Source organism: Oncorhynchus mykiss, chromosome 12 (genome assembly GCF_057628025.1).
Source record: "Oncorhynchus mykiss isolate SJ-2025 chromosome 12, ASM5762802v1, whole genome shotgun sequence".
NCBI lineage: Eukaryota > Metazoa > Chordata > Actinopteri > Salmoniformes > Salmonidae > Oncorhynchus > Oncorhynchus mykiss.
In genome coordinates this window covers 27,026,678-27,049,100 of record NC_143033.1, presented here as the reverse complement: position 1 = coordinate 27,049,100, position 22,423 = coordinate 27,026,678, and the positions used below count along the sequence as shown (strand labels likewise).

Genomic DNA, 22,423 nt, shown 5'->3' with positions numbered 1-22,423 from the left:
AATCAAGGCAGTTTGGCGGAGTCCTCTCATTATTCAGTTGTTCATCATTCCCTTGACCGAAGGGACTCGGCATAGTACAGTCTGGGCCCTTTACAGTGAATACATGGCAATTAAGAGATACTTATCATTTTCAACATATGTGCGGACTATTTTGTATAAATATGCGTTGATTAGACATGGTGAATATGTTGGCCTGCACCGGGAATGTCTCCACAATCAACACAGGTAATACATTTTGCCTTTATAAGGTTTAATATAGCAGCTCATGATACATTTATTACAGGATGTTGCTCACTACATGGACTACTTATAAGGTGTTTGATATAGTCAAAAACATATATTTTTGATGAGTCTCTCATTAATTAAAGATGGTAGTCTGTGACTCTTGTAGGTCTAATATGGCTCATATTACTATTGACAATGTTGCCCTCTATCGGAAAGGGTGGAAACGTTGTGGGAAAACAGAAAGCATTATCACGAGTGGATCTTGCTGCATCTATTCTTATTTTATTATTTTCTATTCTAGGCTATTATCTTCTATCCTAAAACGTTTCTCTGACAGTAATATATGTGATGCATTTGAATTCAAATGATGTATATTATCAAAGTTATGGCAGCCCGTTGCAAAGCCATTATTGGTCAGACTTGCTCTTACAAATCAAAAATCAAATGTTATTAGTCACAAGCGCCGAATACAACAGGTTTAGACCTTACAGTGAAATGCTTACTTACAAGCCCCTAACCAACAATGCAGTTTAAAATAAATAAATAAAATAAGTATAAGAATAAGGAATAAAAGTAACACGTAATTAAAGAGCAAAACAGATGTTTCCAAGTTTGTTGCCTTTTAGGAACTCGTTATTGATTAACATCTCGATATTGTTCAAATGTAAATTATGGGGTAAATTATGTTATTCTTATATCTAATTCCAACACAAGGCTAAACACACTGATGGAGATAGTAAAAAAAAAAGAAGCATTAAATGTAGGCTATTATGGAAATAAACATGAATAGAAATATACTGATCATTTCCTGCTTTAAATCAAATCACAGGTAAAACTATCTTCCTTTGGCCTTCTTTGGTCCCTTGGGATCTCTTTATGAACATGCCAATGTAGGGGTGGACTGGGACCTAAAATGTCCCTGGCATTTCTAACACACTGGCCCGTTTTTTCCCCTTGAGGCCCCTACACCTACCCATTTCTTTCCTTGAGGCCCCCATACCAGCCCATTTGTTTCCTTAAGGCCCCCATTATTAGGCAGACAATTATAATTTTGTGCTAAAAACCCAAGTTAGACAGGCCCACTGGACTAAAAATGTACCAGCCGAAATGCCAGATGGCCAATCCACTCCTGCTTGAATGGCAGAAAAGTGCTGAAATATTTCTGTATATAGCCAAAAGTAATATAGAAAAATAAATAAATGTATCTCCATTTCCCTTTGCCTCTTAACCAAAGCTACCTAGTAAGATTGTGCTTATACACCAAAAAAACTAACTAATACAAATCATTGTGAGTAAAAGCACAGCTGTTTTCATAGTTGTGTTTCATACCATGGTTGGCGTTCAATGCATCTCTGCAAAGTCAGGAATATGTGACCTTTTCATATTGCTGTGGCTTCATCCAAGGAAGGTCTCTAAAAATAGCTCCTCGCTCTAAACTAGATGTTTGATTTATTTGTGACCTACTTAGGATAGACACATAATAGCAACTTTACATTGCAGTTTGCTTATTTGATCTAACCTGATATCATAATGTGACAGTAGACTATGTAGAATATTCTCTAACCTCCTTAACAAAGCATGTATGTCAACATTTGTAATAAGGGAGGAAAATACAAAAAGGTCTTAATTTGAATATGACACTCATTGAAAATACCTTTCAGGCATATAGTGAAATGCTCAGGGGATCCAGTGGTAAAATGGAGTAGCAATGGAGGATGGGCATGTGGCCAGAGGGTGTGCAGGTTTAATTCCCAGGTGTAGACACTGCTGTTTTGCCCTTGAGAAAGGCACGGCTTCACTGAATATAATCAGCTGTATAATTCTATGTCAAGTGGAAAATGTGGAGTTACTCTCAGATTGCAATTGCCATCACATAACCAGACACATATTGTAAATTATTGTTTGTATGCTCATCAGTTCAAGGCATTTTTGCCATCCAGTAAGAGGTAGACTGATACAGAGGACAGCACTGGCAACATGGAATGGAATGTCCGTAAATTTGTTTGCTGCTAAAGGATGGACTATTTTCACTTACTAAGAAGCCATTTTTAGACAGTCCTATCGTACAGCTGACTGTTTAGACTGACGGTTCCAAATCCATATCCAATGAAAGGCAGCCACTGTGACTAGATATTTTCATTTAGATTATTCTTGGCTGTAGATTTCCCTTTCATTTTAGCTGGTTATCGATGCACAGCCAGATGACCTCAACAACTGGCTGAGGTGGTAGATGAATACTGTAATAAATGGTCTAATAGAAAACATAGTTTCTGAGCATTTTAACCATTTGTGTGGCAATCCTGTACCTGCTGGTGTCATACTGTGCCCTTTCAGTAAAGGTACTGTATGACATCGGCATCACATTCTTACATTCCCCTAAAAAGCCCCTTACTAGCTGCCTCGCTGTACCGATTTAGACTATCAAAAAAGTGTTGTTGATGTTAGAAAGGATAGTGTGTGAATTAGCTTTATCTATAATTCAGTAACTATTTAAAGTTGCTGTGGGAAGGAATAAAAAAAATATAGCCTCTCACCATATCAGCATTGATTATGAAATGATTGCATATGTTTGGCCTCATAACTCAGTTATGAAACTGAATGGCTCCCACTTGGTTTTAGAATGTGGCGGTGAGTCTACTGGAAAGATATCAGAAGTTGTTGTTTTCCCTCAGAATGTGAGCCAGTGAGTTTAGTCAAAACACAAACCTGTCCAAATATAAGCAGTGACCGCATTTGCAAAACACTCAGAGAGAGGGAGAGAGGAAGAGAGAGAGCTAAAGCAACATCACACAGGTGACTTATGGCCCTGATGTTAGTAGCTCTTTAGAGACGCTGAAAGCCATGGATGTGCCTCTGATGTCATTAGAGAACTCTCCTACTGGAAATTAGCCTTTGGTGCAGTCAACTCTGATGAATAATTTATGATACAATCTACAACTTAGATAACTGAAAGAGAATGCAGAGATATAATTTGTGTCTACAGCTTTCATTTAGTTTTAATTCATTGAGTGGTTTTGTGTCTATCCAAATTAATAAGGGGTTCTATCTGGGAAAATATAATATTCCAAAGGGCAATCATAGACCACATTACTCAAGAAGAGCACATAACTCGGTGTGTGTCTGAGCAAAGGAAAGAGTGGTGTTGTTTTGGATAGGAGTTTACGTGAGTAAAACTAAAGGGCTTACTGCAGTGTGTCGTTCCAGCTTAGGGCCTGTGTAATTATAGGGTCTAAAATGTGTCATCAATTATTTATAAAACTGTAAGAATTAGCAATTTGCTTGTCATCCAATATTTAAAATGTTGCTTCAAATGGAGCCATTGTGTCCCACTAATGCTTGGCTTTCAGGAAGATTGAACAATACCACGACATCGGCATTATAGAATCAATGACAGAATGTTTTAATGGGATTTTTATGGAACTAGAGGCACAATTATGGTTGCTTTTGTGTTTATCTGCTATGACAGTAAAGGCGAGCACTCCTCTCAAGGAGAGAGCTTATTGCTGAATATGCATAACCCACAATAGGAGAGAGAACAAGAGGACCCCCTCCCTCCTGAGTGCTCTCAGGGCTGTGAGAATGGAACAATAATAACTTAAGAAAGCTTCATTTAAACTACTCTCCAGAAACTACTCTGCCTTGAAATATCATAAATCAGCCATGGCTAGATGAGACAGGGGAAACGGCTATCGACTCACAGGAGAGAATAAGTCAATTTAATTAAGGCTGTTGCACCATGAGAAATATTGTGTTTTTCTAGTCCATAAGGGCAGGTTTCCTCTAACCTTAAAGCAATGTTCTTGCAGTTTTGACTTGCCTCAGCAGAGGTTTGATTTTCCCACTAAAATAAAGTTGCAGGAGTTGATAATATGATTATATCTAGGTCACACACTTCTAGGAATGTATTTAGATGATTCTTTGAGATTCTCCGTCATTGCGTTCAGCTACCTTGACGTGGTCTGACTCTGATCTCTGATTAACACTTATCATTTCATGAAAAGCCAGACACATTCTGTGGGGATACAGAAAGCTTGTAAAAACCTCCAATAAAAAGCAGCTGCTCCTGGTGCAGCTGCTGCATGAGGCATGTGGACATGTGGATTGCTGCAACCTGGTCTCGGAGCATTTCGTATTATTCTGTATGTAAATACAAGACTACATTTAGTATGATATGTAACATTTGGTATGGTATGTATTCATTTGTGGATGTCCATCACCCATTTCATATGATATTTTACGAAGTACAATTCGTATTATATGTTATGAATTGGCAAAACGTACAATATGTTATGAATTTGACAAACGCACAATATGTTACAAATTTGCAGGTGGCTAATATTAGCTAGGCTAGTGATTATGGTTAGGGGTTAAGGTTAGGGTTACATTTAGGAGTTAGGTTAAAGGGTTAAGGTTAGGGTTGGGGAAGGGTTAGCTAAAAGTGTTAAGGTTAGGGTTATGGGAACGGTTAGCTAACATGCTAAGTAGTTGCAAAGTGACTAAATCAAATCAAATGTATTTATATAGCCCTTCTTACATCAGCTGATATCTCAAAGTGCTGTACAGAAACCCAGCCTAAAACCCCAAACAGCAAGCAATGCAGGTGTAGAAGCACAGTGGCTAGGAAAAACTCCCTAGAAAGACCAAAACCTAGGGAGAAACTTAAAGAGGAACCAGGCTATGAGGGGTGGCCTGTCCTCTTCTGGCTGTGCCGGGTGGAGATTATAACAGAACATGGCCAAGATGTTCAAATGTACATAAATGACCAGCATGGTCAAATAATAATAATCACAGTAGTTGTCGAGGGTGCAACAAGTCAGCACCTCAGGAGTAAATGTCAGTTGGCTTTTCATAGCCGATCATTGAGAGTATCTCTACCGCTCCTGCTGTCTCTAGAGAGTTGAAAACAGCAGGTCTGGGACAGGTAGCATGTCCTGTGAACAGGTCAGGGTTCCATAGCCGCAGGCAGAACAGTTGAAACTGGAGTAGCTGCACGATCAGGTGGACTGGACAACAAGGAGTCATCATGCCAGGTAGTCCTGAGACATGGTTCTAGAGCTCAGGTCATTCGAGAGAGATAAAGAAAGAAAGAGAGAATTAGAGAGAGCATACTTAAATTCACACAGGACACCGGATAAGACAGGAGAAGTACTCTAGATATAACAGACTGATCCTAGCCCCCCGACACATAAACTACTGCAGCATAAATACTGGAGGCTGAGACAGGAGGGGTCAGGAGACACTGTGGCCCCATCCGATGACACCCCCGGACAGGGCCAAACAGGCAGGATATAACCCCACCCACTTTGCCAAAGCACAGCCCCCACACCACTAGATGGATATCTTCAACCACCAACTTACCATCCTGAGACAAGGCCGAGTATAGCCCACAAAGATATCCGCCACGGCACAACCCAAGGGGGGGCGCCAACCCAGACAGGAAGATCACGTCAGTGACTCAACCCACTCAAGTGATGCACCGCTCCTAGGGACGGCATGGAAGAGCACCAGTAAGCCAGTGACTCAGCCCCAATAGGTTTAGAGGCAGAGAATCCCAGTGGAGAGAGGGGAACCAGCCAGGCAGAGACAGCAAGGGCGGTTTGTTGCTCTAGAGGCTTTCCGTTCACCTTCACACTCTAAAGTAGTTGAAAAGTTGTTGAAAAGTTGCTAATTAGCTAAAATGCTAAAGTTGGCCATGGTTAGATTCAAACTTGCAACCTTTGGGTTGCTAGATGTTTGCGTTATACACCCACCCACCCATCCACCCCACTTTAGTTTTTGCCTTAAGTAACCATCTGTCTTGAGTAACAACACCAAACGTAACATAGTCCCTAGCTGTGTGTTGCCGCTTTCCATGTTGTCTGTTGTCTGTAGCTTGTGAGGTGTGGAAACACTTTGTTGCTTTTATGAATTTTGTCTTGCTGCTTTTTATTTTATGTTGCTCTGTCTGTATGCTGCGTCTTGCTTGTCCTATGTTGCTCTGTCTGTATGCTATGTCTTGCTTGTCCTATGTTGCTATGTCTTGCTTGTTCTATGCTGCTATTGTCTATATTGTAATTGTTTTTAATAACCTGCCCAGGGACTGCGGTTGAAAATTAGCCGGCTGGCTAAAACCGGCACTTTTACTGAAACGTTGATTAATGTGCACTGTCCCTGTAAAAATAAAAAATAAACTCAAACTCAAACTCAACATATCATACTAATTTGAATGTCCCGTATTTACCTTTACTATGTTACGTCTGGTCTATGAGACCAGGCTGGTAGATCGCATGACCCACGTGAATTTCATATGCAGTACATAGGCAACAGTACAGTATGATTTCTATGGGAAAGGGGTAAAGCTGATGGAATGTCAGACAAGGCCATGTGAGCATGGACAGCACTTTTCTCCACCACAAAAAAAGCAGCACAAACAATGCCACGTATAGCATAGTGCAGACCAACGTCGATTTAAAAGTTTAACACTTAAAATAAACTAATCGGTGCCTTCAAACCTGTCATGCATACAGAAACTGATCATACAGACTAAGTTACATCAGTTTATGTTTGTATCAAACCCATAATGCGGTTTCGTAGCCTCATGTCCCAGAATGTGCACTATAATCGGCAGTGGATTAGATTGCACATTAGCTAGTTAGAGAATCATCCACTCAACATGGCTTAATCTTTACCTAACACTATTTATTATGAGACCAAGGGCTAAGAAACAATCAAGGTACATCAAGTTATTTTTTCTGATCACATTAACACTCTCCTTATTAACAGACTTGCCCTGACATGAATATCTCTCAGATATATAGTCATTCTATCAGTTGAATATCTCAGTCTGAGTTTCAATCTCTGTGTTTATTTCAATTTCAAATCTCACATGGATGTAGCGTCTTTTCTCAGACGAGTACAGTATCTCAAATGAGTTCAGTGTATCCTTAAAGCACCACATGTCTTCAAGACCTTTTGACAGACTTGCAGAACATAACAGGCATTCAGACCATGGCTCATGTGATTCAGTGTAAGCTGTTGGGTGGGGGTTTAAAAATAAAGAATAAGAGGAAGCTCTCTGTCATTTATCTTCACCTTGCAGGCCCTTACATCAGTTTGCCTTCCGTATGTGTAATTGTGAGCCCACGACCCCTGCGCTGGTGTGCCGGTGTGTAACAATGCTTTCAAGTTTCCTCCCTGATTAGACATTTCCCCGCTTGTGTTGAGGTTGGGCATGGTCCAACATGGGCAAAAGCCATCCAACAATTCAGACGTAAAATAGAACATTTTGGAATACAGTTGAAGTCAGAAGTTTACATCCACTTAGGTTGGAGTCATTAAAACTCATTTTTCAACCACTTCACAAATTTCTTGTTAACAAACTATAGTTTTAGCAAGTCGGTTAGGACATCTACTTTGTGCATGACACAAGTAATATTTACAACAATTGTTTACAGACAGATCATTTCAATTAAAATTCACTGTATCACAATTCCAGTGGGTCAGAAGTTTACATACACTAAATTGACTGTGCACTTAAACAGCTTGGAAAATTCCAGGAAATGATGTCATGGCTTTAGAAGCTTCTGATAGGCTAATTGACATAATTTGAGTCAATTGGAGGTGTACCTGTGGATGTATTTCAAGGCCTACCTTCAAACTCAGTGCCTCTTTTCTTGACATCATGGGAAAATCAAAAGAAATCAGCCAAGACCTCCACAAGTCTGGTTCAATGTGTAGACCTCCACAAGTCTGGTTCATCCTTGCGACCAATTTCCAAATGCCTGAAGATACCACGTTCATCTGTATAAACAAGAGTATGCAAGTATAAACACCATAGGACCATGCAGCCGTCATACCGCTCAGGAAGGAGACGCATTTTGCTAAGAAAAGTGCAAATCAATCCCAGAACAACAGCAAAGGACCTTGTGAAGATGCTGGAGGAAACAGGTACAAAAGTATCTATTTCCACAGTAAAACAAGTCCTATATCGACATAACCTGAAAGGCGGCTCAGCAAGGAAAAAGCCACTGCTCCAAAACCGACATAAAAAGCCAGCCTACGGTTTGCAACTGCACATGGGGACAAAAATTGCACTTTTTGGCAATGTCCTCTGGTCTGATGAAACAAAAATAGAACTGTTTGGCCATAATGACCATTGTTATGTTTGGAGGAAAAAGGGGGAGGCTTGCAAGCCGAAGAACACCATCCCAACGTGAAGCACGGGGGAGGCAGCATCATGTTGTGGAGGTGCTTTACCGCAGGAGGGACTGGTGCAGTTCACAAAATAGATGGCTTCATGAGGTAGGACAATTATATGGATATATTGAAGCAACATCTCAAGACATCAGTCAAGTTAAAGCTTTGTCACAAATGGGTCTTCCAAATGGACAATGATCCCAAGCATACTTCCCAAGTTGTGGCGAAATGGCTTAAGGACAACAAAGTCAAAGTTTTCGACTGGCCATCACAAAGCCCTGACCTCAATTTCATAAAAAAATTGTGGGCAGAACTGAAAAAGTGTGTGTGAGCAGGGAGGCCTACAAACCTGACTCCGTTACACCAGCTCTGTCAGGAGGAATGGACAAAATTCACCCAACTTCTGGAAGGCTACCTGAAACATTTGATCCAAGTTAAACAATTTAAAGGCAATGCTACCAAATACTAATTGAGTGTATGTAAACTTCTGGCCCACTGAAAATGTGATGAAAGAAAGAAAAGCTGAAATAAATTATTCTCTCTGCTATTATTCTGACATTTCACATTCTTAAAATAAAGTGGTGATCCTAACTGACCTAAGACAGGGAATATTTACTCTGATTAAATGTCAGGACTTGTGGAAAACTGAGTTTAATCATCACATCACTCCAGTGTTAATCTGCATAATTGTAATTATTTGCCTACCTTCTCATGCCTTTTGCACACAATGTATATATATAGACTCCCCTTTTTTCTACTGTGTTATTGACTTGTTAATTGTTTACTCCATGTGTAACTCTGTGTTGTCTGTTCACACTGCTATGCCTTATCTTGGCCAGGTCGCAGTTGCAAATGAGAACTTGTTCTCAACTAGCCTACCTGGTTAAATAAAGGTGAAATAAAATTTAAAAAAATTCAATGAATTTGGCTAAGGTGTATGTAAACTTCCGACTTCAACTGTACATTTAAAGAGATAACTTTTGGGAAAGGGCTAAACCATTGAGCAAGAAGACATGAGTCGTAAGAGACTGTGTGTAATTAACATGTTTATTCTCTGTGATGTGTTGTTTATTTAATCTGCTACCCAGTAATTATCCCTGGAAATGTACAGTCCATTGAGGCCATTGTCAAGGCAGTGGATCCCATGAAGAATGACTTATTCATAGTTTGGGTGGAAAAACATCAGAGCGCGAGAGCCTTTTGTGTTTAGTGTTAGTTTATTGGTTTTATTCGATTCAATCAGAAGTATGTGTTCCCTGATTGAAATTAATTTTCTTTACACAAGAGTCCTCAGATAATACATTTTTAAAAATCGGTCTTTGGTGAAAACTTTGTGTCTGAAAGGTGTATGTCTCAGCACTTCAGACTTTGTTTAATGATGGGGAACAGGTCACCTAGTATTAATAGACTTCGAAAAATTGAAATCACTACCTTTCTCAGGACACCTCTCTGGACTGTGAGGAGGACAGCTTTTGGACGAAGGGTGACACAGGGGTATTCTTGGTTAATGGACAAATTTCACACCTCCACCTCTAAGATCCATTTAGAGTTTAACCCCTTTCCTCTGAGATTTTTTTGTTGTTGAGAACATGAATATGAGTCCCCAAAAGTCCCAGCAGTGAACGCCCTGAAAAACATCATTCAGAAGGGAGTGCTGAGCACCTTAGCACCCTCTCTACATGAAGGACTCTTTCTTCCTCTTTCTCTATCACTCTCTTTGTCACTTCAGTCCCACTGCTTCTCACTGGAAAGACAGGAGACAGACAGAAGTGAGCTGATGCTGCTGCTATTGGGGAGTTTGAGATGCGTTTCTCATATAGTTGATGGACTGATAGAACAAACACATAAAATACAAAAAGTACTATAAAAAAAGGATGACGTAAACTGTGACTATTTCACCTAACTACACTGTTCCCAACTCCTTCAGTACCCCAAACAGTACACATTTTTATTGTATCCCCAGACAAGCACACCTGATTCCACTTTTCAGCTAATCATCAAGCCCTTGATGAGTTGAATGAAGCATGTTTGTCCAGGGCTACAATGGAAATGTGTACCGTTGGGGGTACTTGAGGACCGAAGTTAGGAACACTGGCCTAATAGACTGATGCATCTCCGTCAACCTAAGACGATACAGACCCGACTCCACGAAGTACAGAATCAGTTCAGCTGGAGCATCAGTCATGTCAGCTCACGCAGAGAGGGGGACCCTCTACCACGTTGCTCTGGATGTTATATTCCCTGACTTATTTCAGATCTTGTCCTGGGATCATGCCTCCTTTTTGAAGTTGAGCATGCATTTCCCCTGGGCATGCAGCGGGAGCGCAGCCACAAGCAAATCATTCTTTTTCACTGTGAAATGGGGACTCGGGAGAGAATTAGGATCTTTGTTGTCAGCCCAAGCGGTGGCTGATGGTGATGTGGGACGATGGGGGTCCAGTACAGTTTCCAGCCCTTATGTTGATAGATGAGGTTTCACTGTCAAGTCATCATAGTTATGTATTAGCTCTACAATACAGCATGAAGTGAAAAGGGACTAGACACTGAACACTGGTGTAAAGAACTTTCCTCAACAAAACAGTATTTGATTTAACGATTAAAAAGTCCATTAGCACTGACATACGGATGTTCAAACAACTAATTAGGTGAAATGTTGCGCTAAATTGGAGTCCCCTGACAGAATTGTTATTGCTCTGCTTTCAATGACTGCCGATTTACACTCTGAGAATTGAAATCAAGGCTCTTAGGCCAGCATGTATTCATTGCTCTTAGCAATTCACTGTGCACAAAAAGTTACCAACCTCTATATTGATTTAACGTTGGCAGTCAACACCTCCAATATAGCATGAACAAATCTGAGAGAAATTGCATTGTAGAAATGTTTATGCACAATCATTGAACTCTGGCCTCATTTTGTAACCATGAGCGTGAGTTGATGGAGTTGGATAAGCATAGTTCAGGAACATTCGTCAAGAAAGATTTGTTGGAATCAGCTGATAGATATTTTGAATGAAAACAAAAACATACAATGTGATGAATACAGGGTCAAACACTGAGAATGCTAAACAAGCTGACAGGGGATATAGCAATATTGAAAGTTTATTTTTTCTGGGTTCTCACTGGGTTATTATTACTGCAATTAGTTACTGTTAGCAATGAACTACAGCATATTTTTATTTGATCGAAGAGGTGACTATGTGTACTTTTCAAGTTTGATTCCCACTAGAAGCAATTGCCTATTTGCCCCATGTTTACTTATTTGTATTTATTTTATTTAACCTTTATTTAACCAGGTAGGCCAGTTGAGAACAAGTTCTAAATTACAACTGCGACCTGGCCAAGATAAAGCAAAGCAGTGTGACAAAAAAACAGAGAGTTACACATAAACAAACATACAGTCAATAACACAACAGAAAAATGTATGTACAGTGTGTGCAAATGTAGAAGAGTAGGGAGGTAAGGCAATAAATAAGCCATAGAGGCAAAATCATTACAATTTAGCATTAATACTGGAGTGATAGATATGCAGATTTTTAATTTAAAAAATAAATATATATTTAACCTTTATTTAAGCAGGTAGGCAAGTTGAGAACAAGTTCTCACTTACAATTGCGACCTGGCCAAGATAAAGCAAAGCAGTTCGACACATACAACAACACAGAGTTACACATGGAGTAAAATAAACATACAGTCAGTAATACAGTAGAAACAAGTCTATATACGATGTGAGCAAATGAGGTGAGAAGGGAGGTAAAGGCAAAAAAAAGGCCATGGTGGCAAAGTAAATACAATATAGCAAGTAAAACACTGGAATGGTAGATTTGCAGTGGAAGAATGTGCAAAGTAGAAATAAAAATAATGGGGTGCAAAGGAGCAAAATAAAGAAATAAATAAAATAAAATAAATACAGTAGGGAAAGGGGTAGTTGTTTGGGCTAAATTATAGATGGGCTATGTACAGGTACAGTAATCTGTGAGCTGCTCTGACAACTGGTGCTTAAAGCTAGTGAGGGAGATAAGTGTTTCCAGTTTCAGAGATTTTTGTAGTTTGTTCCAGTCATTGGCAGCAGAGAACTGGAAAGAGAGGCAGCCAAAGAAAGAATTGGTTTTGGGGGTGACCAGAGAGATATACCTGCTGGAGCGCGTGCTACAGGTGGGTGATGCTATGGTGACCAGCGAGCTGAGATAAGGGGGGACTTTACCTAGCAGGGTCTTGTAGATGACATGGAGCCAGTGGGTTTGGTGACGAGTATGAAGCGAGGGCCAGCCAACGAGAGTGTACAGGTCGCAATGGTGGGTAGTATGTGGGGCTTTGGTGACAAAACGTATGGCACTGTGATAGACTGCATCCAATTTGTTGAGTAGGGTATTGGAGGCTATTTTGTAAATGACATCGCCGAAGTCGAGGATTGGTAGGATGGTCAGTTTTACAAGGGTATGTTTGGCAGCATGAGTGAAGGATGCTTTGTTGCGAAATAGGAAGCCAATTCTAGATTTCAATTTGGATTGGAGATGTTTGATGTGGGTCTGGAGTTTACAGTCTAACCAGACACCTAGGTATTTATAGTTGTCCACGTATTCTAAGTCAGAGCCGTCCAGAGTAGTGATGCTGGACAGGCAGGCAGGTGCAGGCAGCGATCAGTTGAAGAGCATGCATTTAGTTTTACTTGTATTTAAGAGCAATTGGAGGCGACGGAAGGAGAATTGTATGGCATTGAAGCATGCCTGGAGGGTTGTTAACACAGTGTCCAAAGAAGGGTCAGAAGTATACAGAATGGTGTCGTCTGCGTAGAGGTGGATCAGAGACTCACCAGCAGCAAAAGCGACATCATTAATGTATACAGAGAAGAGAGTCGGTCCAAGAATTGAACTCTGTGGCACCCCCATAGAGACTGCCAGAGGTCCGGACAACAGACCCTCCGATTTGACACACTAAACAGCATGAGTGAAGGAGGCTTTGTTGTGAAATAGGAAGCCGATTCTAGATTTAATTTTGGATTGGAGATGCTTAGTGTGAGTCTGGAAGGAGAGTTTACAGTCTAACCAGAAACCTAGGTATTTGTAGTTGTAGTGATTATTATTCTGTGAGGGTTAAGTGTGAATGGCAGAGTGATTGACAGAGGAGGGTTGAAAGTCCAGAGTAGGGGACTGAGAACTGGAAAGTTAAGGATGTTGACTTTACAGTGCATGAGTGGAGACTGAAGTGTTTAACTGGTGGCAAGGGACAATGGAGATGGAATGACTCTTTAGTTCAGTGATCATATGTATTTGTATGACAGACTATAAGGAGGAGGTGAGAGCCCTGGCGGAGTGGAGCCAGGAAAATAACCTCTCCCTCAATGTCAACAAAAAAAATAGCTGATCGTGGACTACAGAAGACAGCAGAGTGAGCACGCCCCCAATCAACATCGACGATGCCGAGGTGGAGTGTCAAAAGCTTCAAGTTCCTCAGCGTGCACATCACTGATGACCTGAAATGGCCCCTTCACACAAACAGTGCCTCTTCAACCTCAGGAGGATGAAGAAATTTGGCTTGGTCCGTAAGACCTACACAAACTTCTACAGATTAACCATTGAGAGCCTCCTGTTGGGCTGTATCGCCGCCTGGTACGGCAATTGCACCGTCCGCAACCGCAGGGCTCTCCAGAGGGTGGTGCGGTCAGCCCAACGCATCACCGGGGCCACACTGCCTGCCCTCCAGGACATCTGCAGCAGCCAGTGTCACAGGAAGGCCAAGAAGATAATCAAAGACCTCAGTCACCTTAGCCACGACCTGTTCACCCTGCTACCATCTAGAAGGCGGAGTCAGTACAGGTGCATCAAAGCTGGGACCGAGAGACTGAGAAACAGCTTCTATCTCCATGCCATCAGACTGTTATTCAACAGGCACTACTAGCCAGCCTCTGCTCAGTACCCTGCCCTGAACCTTAGTCACTGTTACTAGCCAGCTGCCACCCGATACTCTACCCTGCACTTTAGAGACTGATTCCTTATGTACATAGAGTCATTGAACATTGGTAACTTTAATAATGTTTAGTACTGTTTTACTCACTTTATATGTATATACTGTATTCTAGTCATGGTTTATCCTATATAACAACTGATGTACACACTTTTCTATTCCTATACTGTCTTTACACACCATTATATATGTGTATGTACACTCAGCGGCCTGTTTATTAGGTACACCCATCTAGTACCAGGTCTAACGTTGGCAGTCAACACCTCCAATATACCATGAACAAATCTGAGAGAAATTGTATTGCAGACATTTTACCCACTACCATTGAACTCTGGCCTCATTGTGCAACCATGAGCGTGAGTTGATGGAGTTGGATAAGCATAGTTCAGGAACATTCGTCAAGAAAGATTTGTTGGAAGCAGCTGATAGATATTTTGAATGAAAACAAAAACATACAATGTGATGAATACAGTGTCAAACACTGAGAATGCAAAACAAACTGACAAGGGATACAACAATATTGAAAGTTTCATTTTTCTGGGTTCTCACTGGGTTATTATTACTTGAATTAGTTATTGTTAGCAATGAACTACAGTATATTTTTATTTGATCGAAGAGGTGAATATGTGTACATTTCAATTTTCATTCCCATGAGAATCAATTGCCTATGTGCCCCATGTAAATAAAAGTTGTTTTTTTAACACTTCTTTTCAATGGGAAGTGACAAAGTGATTAGTATTTTGTGAGGATTACGTGTAATTGGCAGAGTGATTGACAGAGGAGTGCTAACAGTCCAGAGTAGGGGACTGAGAACTGGAAGGTTAAGGATGTTGACTTTACAGTGCATGAGTGGAGACTGAAGTGTTTAACTGGTGGAAAGGAACACAGGAGTTGGAATGACCCTTTGGTTCAGTGATCATATGTATTTGTATGACAGGCTACAAGGAGGAGGTGAGAGCCCTGGCAGAGTGGTGCCAGGAAAATAACCTCTCCCTCAACGTCAACAAAACAAAAGAGTTGATCGTGGACTATGGAGGACAGCAGAGAGTGCACGCCCCAATCAACATCGACAGGGCCGCAGTGGAGAGTGTCAAAAGCTTCAAGTTCCTCGGCGTGCACATCACTGACGACCTGAAATGGCCCCTTCACACAAAGGGCTTGGGGGAACACTGCCTGCCCTCCAGGAGATCTACAGCACCTGGTGTCAGAGGAAGACCAAGAAGATCATCAAGTACCTCAGCCACCTTAGCCACAGACTGTTCAACCCGCTACCATCTAGAAGGCGGAGACAGTACAGGTGCATCAAAGCTGGGACCGAGAGACTGAGAAACAGCTTCTATCTCCATGCCATCAGACTGTTATTCAACAGGCACTACTAGCCAGCCTCTGCTCAGTACCCTGCCCTGAACCTTAGTCACTGTTACTAGCCAGCTGCCACCCGATACTCTACCCTGCACTTTAGAGACTGATGCCTTATGTACATAGAGTCATTGAACATTGGTCACTTTAATAATGTTTAGTACTGTTTTACTCACTTTATATGTATATACTGTATTCTAGTCATGGTTCATTCTATATAACAACTGATGTACACACTTTTCTATTCCTATACTGTCTTTACACACCATTATATATGTGTATGTACACTCAGCGGCCTGTTTATTAGGTACACCCATCTAGTACCAGGTCTAACGTTAGCAGTCAACACCTCCAATATACCATGAACAAATCTGAGAGAAATTGCATTGCAGACATTTTATGTGCTCTCGTTGAACTCTGGCCTCATTGTGTAACCATGAGCGTGAGTTGATGGAGTTGGATAAGCATAGTTCAGGAACATTCGTCAAGAAAGATTTGTTGGAAGCAGCTGATAGATATTTTGAATGAAAACAAAAACATACAATGTGATGAATACAGTGTCAAACACTGAGAATGCTAAACAAGCAGACAAGGAATACAACAATATTGAATGTTAGTTTTTTAATGTTCTCACTTGGTTATTATTACTTCAATTAGTTACTGTTAGCAATGAACTACAGTATATATTTATTTGATCGAAGAGGTGAATATGTGTACTTTTCCATTTTCATTCCCATGAGAATCAATTGCCTATGTGCCCCATGTAAATAAACGTTTTTTTAACACTTCTTTTCAATGGGAAGTGACAAAGTGATGAGTATTTTGTGAGGATTAAGTGTAACTGGAAGGTTAAGGATGTTGACTTTACAGTGCATGAGTGGAGACTGAAGTGTTTAACTGGTGGCAAGGAACAAGGGAGATGGAATGACTCTTTTGTTCAGTGATCATATGTATTTGTATGACAAACTACAAGGAGGAGGTGAGGGCCCTGGTGGAGTGATGCCAGGAAAATAACCTCTCCCTCAACGTCAACAAAATGAAGGAACTGATCTTGTACTACAGAAGACAGCAGAGAGAGCACTCCCCCATCAACATCGACGGGGCTTGGGGGAACACTGCCTGCCCTCCAGGAGATCTACAGCACCTGGTGTCACAGGAAGGCCAAGAAGATCATCAAGGACATCAGCCACCCAAGCCAAGACCTGTTCACCCAGATACCATACAGCACCTGGTGTCACAGGAAGGCCAAGAAGATCTTCAAGGACATCAGCCACCCAAGCCAAGACCTGTTCACCCAGCTACCATCTAGAAGGCGGAGACAGTACAGGTGCATCAAAGCTGGGACCAAGAGACTGAGAAGCAGGCTTCTAGCTCCAGGCCATTTGACAGTCACCACTAGCCGGCCTCCAACCAGTACCCTGCCCTAAACCTTAGTCACTGTTACTATTGAATACTCGTCACTTTAATAATGTTTACATACTGTTTTACTCACTTCATATGTATATACTGTATTCTAGTCATAGCTCATCCTATATAAATACTGATGTACACACATTTTCTATTCCTATACTGTCCATACTGTCTATACACACCATTATGTGTACATACACTGAGTGTACAAAACATTGCTCTTTCCATGACATAGACTGACCAGGGGAATCCATCTAAAAGCTATGATCCCTTGTTGATGTCAACTGTTAAATCTACTTCAGTCAGTGTAGATGAAGGGGAGGAGACATGTTAAGGAAGGATATTTAAGCTTTGAGATATGGATTGTGTATGTGTGCCATTTAGAGTGTAAATGGGCAAGAAAAAATATTTCAATGTCTTTGAACAGGGTATGGTAGTAGGTGCCAGGCACACCGGTTTGAGTGTGTCAAGAACTGCAACGCTGCTGGGTCTTTCATGCTCAACAGTTTCCGGTGTGTATCAAGAATGGTCCACCACCCAAAGGATATCCAGCAAACTTGACACAACTGCTTTAATTGACAATTACATGAAGTTGACGCAAATAGTCAATATTTGCAGTGTTGACCCTTCTTTTCAAGACCTCTGTAATCCGCCCTGGAATGCTGTCAATTAACTTCTGGGCCACATCCTGACTGATGGCAGCCCATTCTTGCATAATCAATGCTTGGAGTTTGTCAGAATTTGTGGGTTTTTATTTATCCACCCGCCTCTTGAGGATTGACCACAAATTCTCAATGGGATTAAGATCTGGGGAGTTTCCTGGCCATGGACCCAAAATATCAATGTTTTGTTCCCCGAGCCACTTAGTTATCACTTTTGCCTTATGGAAAGGTGCTCCGTCATGCTGGAAAAGGCATAGTTCATCACCAAACTGTTCCTGGATGGTTGGGAGAAGTTGCTCTTGGACGATGTGTTGGTACCATTCTTTATTCATAGGTCTGTTCTTAGGCAAAATGGTGAGTGAGCCCACTCCCTTGGCTGAGAAGCAACCCCACACATGAATGTTCTCAGGATGCTTAACTGTTGGCATGACACAGGACTGATGGTAGCGCTCACCTTGTCTTCTCCGGACAAGCTTTTTTCCGGATGCCCCAAACAATCGGAAAGGGGATTCATCAGAGAAAATGACTTTACCCCAGTCATCAGCAGTCCAATCCCTGTACCTTTTGTAGAATATCAGTCTGTCCCTGATGTTGTTCCTGGAGAGAAGTGGCTTCTTTGCTGCCCTTCTTGACACCAGGCCATCTTCCAAAAGTCTTTGCCGCATTGTGCGTGCAGATGCACTCACACCTGCCTGCTGCCATTCCTGAGCAAGCTCTCTACTGGTGGTGCCCTGATCCCGCAGCTGAATCAACTTTAGTAGATGGTCCTGGCGCTTGCTGGACTTTCTTGGGTGCCCTGTAGCCTTCTTCACAACAATGGAACCACTCTCCACGAAGTTCTTGATGATCCGATAAATGCTTGATTTAGGTGCAATCTTACTGGCAGCAATATCCTTGCCTGTGAAGCCCTTTTTGTGCAAAGCAATGATGATGGCACGTGTTTCCTTGCAGGTAACCATGATTGACAGAGGAAGAACAATGACTCCAAGCACCAGCCTCCTTTTAAAGCTTCAAGTCTGTTATTCGAACTCAATCAGCATGACAGAGTGATCTCCAGCCTTGTCCTCGTCACAGTTGTGTTAACGAGAGAATCACTGACATGATGTCAGCTGGTCCTTTTGTGGCAGGGCTGAAATGCAGTGGAAATGTTTTTGGGGGATTCAGTTCATTTGCATGCAAAGAGGGACTTTGCAATTAATTGCAATTCATCTGATCACTCTTCATAACATTCTGGAGTATATGCAAATTGCCATCATACAAATTGAGGCAGCAGACTTTGTGAAAATTAATATTTGTGTTATTCTCAAAACTTTTGGCCATGACTGTACATTCATTTTTTCTAACAATTAGATACTTAATTGCTTTAAACTAGTAGCTGGCTCATCTTGATCATGTCTTGTTCTTCTCTCTTTGTTACATGCAAAAAGACAGATTGAGGCCTTCAATCAAACTGAGGACAGAAAAGTATGTGTGTATCAGTTCAAGGCTTCTTGCATGCATGGCTTTGAGATGTAAGTTAAAACTTCTTAGGGCTGCAATCCCGTTAACGGGATGATATTTCAACAGCCAGTGAAAGTGCAGGATGCCAAATTCAAAACAACAGAAATCTCATAATTAAAACTCCACAAACATACATGTATTTTATAAAGGTAAAGGTAATCTTGTTGTTAATCCCACCACCGTGTCCGATTTCAAATAGGCTTTACAGCGAAAACACCACAAATGATTATGTTAGGTCACCACCAAGCCAAAGAAAAACTCATTTTTCCAGCCAAAGAGAGGAGTCACAAAAAGCACAAATAGAGATAAAATGAATCACTAACCTTTGATGATCTTCATCAGATGACGCTCATAGAATTTCATGTTACACAATACATGTATGTTTTGTTTGATAAAGTTTATATGTACCTCTCCTTAATGCAACCGCTGTGTCAGATTTCAAAAAAACTTTATGGAAAAAGCAAACCATGCAATAATCTGAGATGACGCTCAGAAAATAAATACAAAAAAACAGAATTCACATTATAAATATTCCCTTACCTTTGATGATCTTCATCAGAATGCACTCCCAGGAATCCTAGTTCCACAATAAATGCTTGATTTGTTCGATAATGTCCATTATTTATGTCCAAGTAGCTACTTTTGTTAGCACGTTAGGTACACATATCCAAACGCTCGTGCAGGTCCTGCATAACTTCGGACAAAAACTTCAAAAAGTTATATTACAGGTCGAAGAAACATTTCAAACTAAGTATAGAATCAATCTTTAGGGTGTTGTTATGATAAATCTTCAATAAAGTTCCAACCGGAGAATTCCTTTGTGTCTAGAGAAGCAATGGAACGCAGATCAATATCATGTGGAATGCGCGTCACCAGGAAATGGCTCTCTGCCAGTAACATGGCTCATTCAACTCTTATTCAGGCCCACAACATAGTAGAAGCCTCATTCAAGTTTCTAAAGATGGTTGACATCTAGTGGAAGCCCTAGGAAGTGCAACTTCATTCATATCCCACTGTGAATTCAATAGGGCCTGGGTTGAAAATCGACCAACCTCAGATTTCTCACTCCCTGTTTGGATTTCTTCTCAGGTTTTTGCCTGCCATATGAGTTCTGTTATACTCACAGACATCATTCAAACAGTTTTAGAAACTGTTAAGAGTGTTTTCTATCCAATACTAATAATAATATGCATATATTAGCAACTGAGACTGAGGAGCAGGCCGTTTACTCTGGGCACCCCTGGGCACCTTTCATCCAAGCTACTCAATACTGCCCCTGCAATAAGAAGTTTTAACAATAATTAATTTTGGAAAAATAATATGAATTGCCATATTAGGCATAATTCAATTTGATGTTGCTTTTCTTCCACCCAAGCCTTATACACCTGAGTCAGGAAGAAGAGATCACTAGTAGACAACTGTCTCTTAATGATGAAATCCCCAGTCTAGATTGAATATCATAATTAGTTCATTAGTCAAATGAGTTGAGGCTTGGCTGGAGAAACATCTTGTATACTGTGGATCTCTAGGAACAGTTGGCTACACATATCAAGTTAGATTTAGAAGGCCTATTCCAAGTTTATGATAGCTTCATCATTTGTTTATACAGTGGGGCAAAAAAGTATTTAGTCAGCCACAAATTGTGCAAGTTCTCCCACTTAAAAAGATGAGAGAGGCCTGTAATTTTCAACATAGGTACATTTAAGGTACACACAAAATGCGAGAAAAAAAATCCAGAAAATCACATTGTAGGGTTTTTAATGAATTTATTTGCAAATTATGGTGGAAAATAAGTATTTGGTCACCTAAAAGCAAGCAAGATTTCTGGCTCTCACAGACCTGTAACTTCTTATTTAAGAGGCTCCTCTGTCCTCCACTCGTTACCTGTATTAATGGCACCTGTTTGAACTTGTTATCAGTATAAAAGACACCTGTCCACAACCTCAAACAGTCACACTCCAAACTCCACTATGGCCAAGACCAAAGAGCTGTCAAAGGACACCAGAAACAAAATTGTAGACCTACACCAGGCTGGGAAGACTGAATACTTTTTTTGCCCCACTGTATATCATTTATACAAGGCAGAAACATTGTTTCCTTGCTTAAAAATATATAGAATGCCAGTTTCAGTGAGAATCATAGCAGCATCAAGGCACCTTTGTAACAGCTGACCCTGTTTCTCCAAAGCCATTAGCTTAGCCTATGTCTACCTTTTAAGATGCCAAAATAGAACATGTTTTCAGTACCATCATTTTGTTTTTGTTTTGTGTATTCTGATTGTTTCAATGAATGCTCTCAACAAGCGTTGAACAAAGGACTTCCACATCTCCAAAGTTCACTCAAAAAGGTAATAGTTCTGACCTGGGTTTGATTTAGTTTTTGTTGTTTTAATTGTTACAATTTTTTAAATTATATTTTAAACTTTCATTGGTTGAAAGCTATTGCTTAGTTATCACTTGGCTCGGGTCAATTCTGTAGTTGCTCCTTTAAACATCCTACGGTGAACATCCTCATAGTGTTCACATTTCTCTCATGTAAATGTTGTAACTACATACATTTTTTTAATAAACAATGTATTTGGGAAATATCCCGTATCTGCTATTTTATTTATTAGCATGCTGATGATTTCAAGTTGTTTGGATTTATTTGTATCTGTTAAGACATTAAATGCATGTTGTTTAGTATATGTAGAACATGTATTACTTGTTTGGAAAGTTTTCAGACCCCTTGACTTTTTCCACATTTTGTTACATTACAGCCATGTTCTAAAATGGATTCAATATAAAAACAATCTCAGCAATCTACACACAATACCCCATAATGACAAAGCAAAAAAATTGTTTTTTTAAACAGTAATACCTTTTTTATATATGTATTCAGACCCACTTCTATGAGACTCGAAATTAAGCTCAGGTGCATCCTGTTTCAATTGACCGTCCTTGAGATGTTTCTACAACTTGATTGGGGCCCACCTGTGGTAAATTCAATTGATTGGACATGATTTGGAAAGGCACACGCCTGTCTACATAAGGTCCCACAGTTTACAGTGCATGTCAGAGCAAAGACCAAGCCATGAGGTCAAAGGAATTGTCCTTAGAGCTCCAAGACTGGATTGTGTCGAGGCACAGATC

General features: G+C 40.6%; 1 protein-coding gene across 1 annotated transcript; it reads left to right on the top strand.

The window, feature by feature from the left end:
• The first annotated feature begins 33 nt into the window (after nt 1-33).
• LOC149979112 (uncharacterized) lies at nt 34-21,879 on the top strand. Its single transcript, XM_090192112.1, has 2 exons — nt 34-225; nt 15,299-21,879. The coding sequence occupies exons 1-2, from the start codon at nt 177-179 to the stop codon at nt 15,685-15,687; spliced, it is 438 nt and encodes a 145-aa protein (XP_090048238.1). The 5' UTR covers nt 34-176; the 3' UTR covers nt 15,688-21,879.
• Nucleotides 21,880-22,423: the final 544 nt, after the last annotated feature.

Bases quoted from the DNA above. Each gene is read 5' to 3' on its own strand.
- LOC149979112 (XM_090192112.1), top strand. From the start codon at position 177: ATGGTGAATATGTTGGCCTGCACCGGGAATGTCTCCACAATCAACACA. The intron at 226-15,298 runs GTAATACATTTT...TTTGTATGACAG, and splicing joins TGTCTCCACAATCAACACAG to GCTACAAGGAGGAGGTGAGA.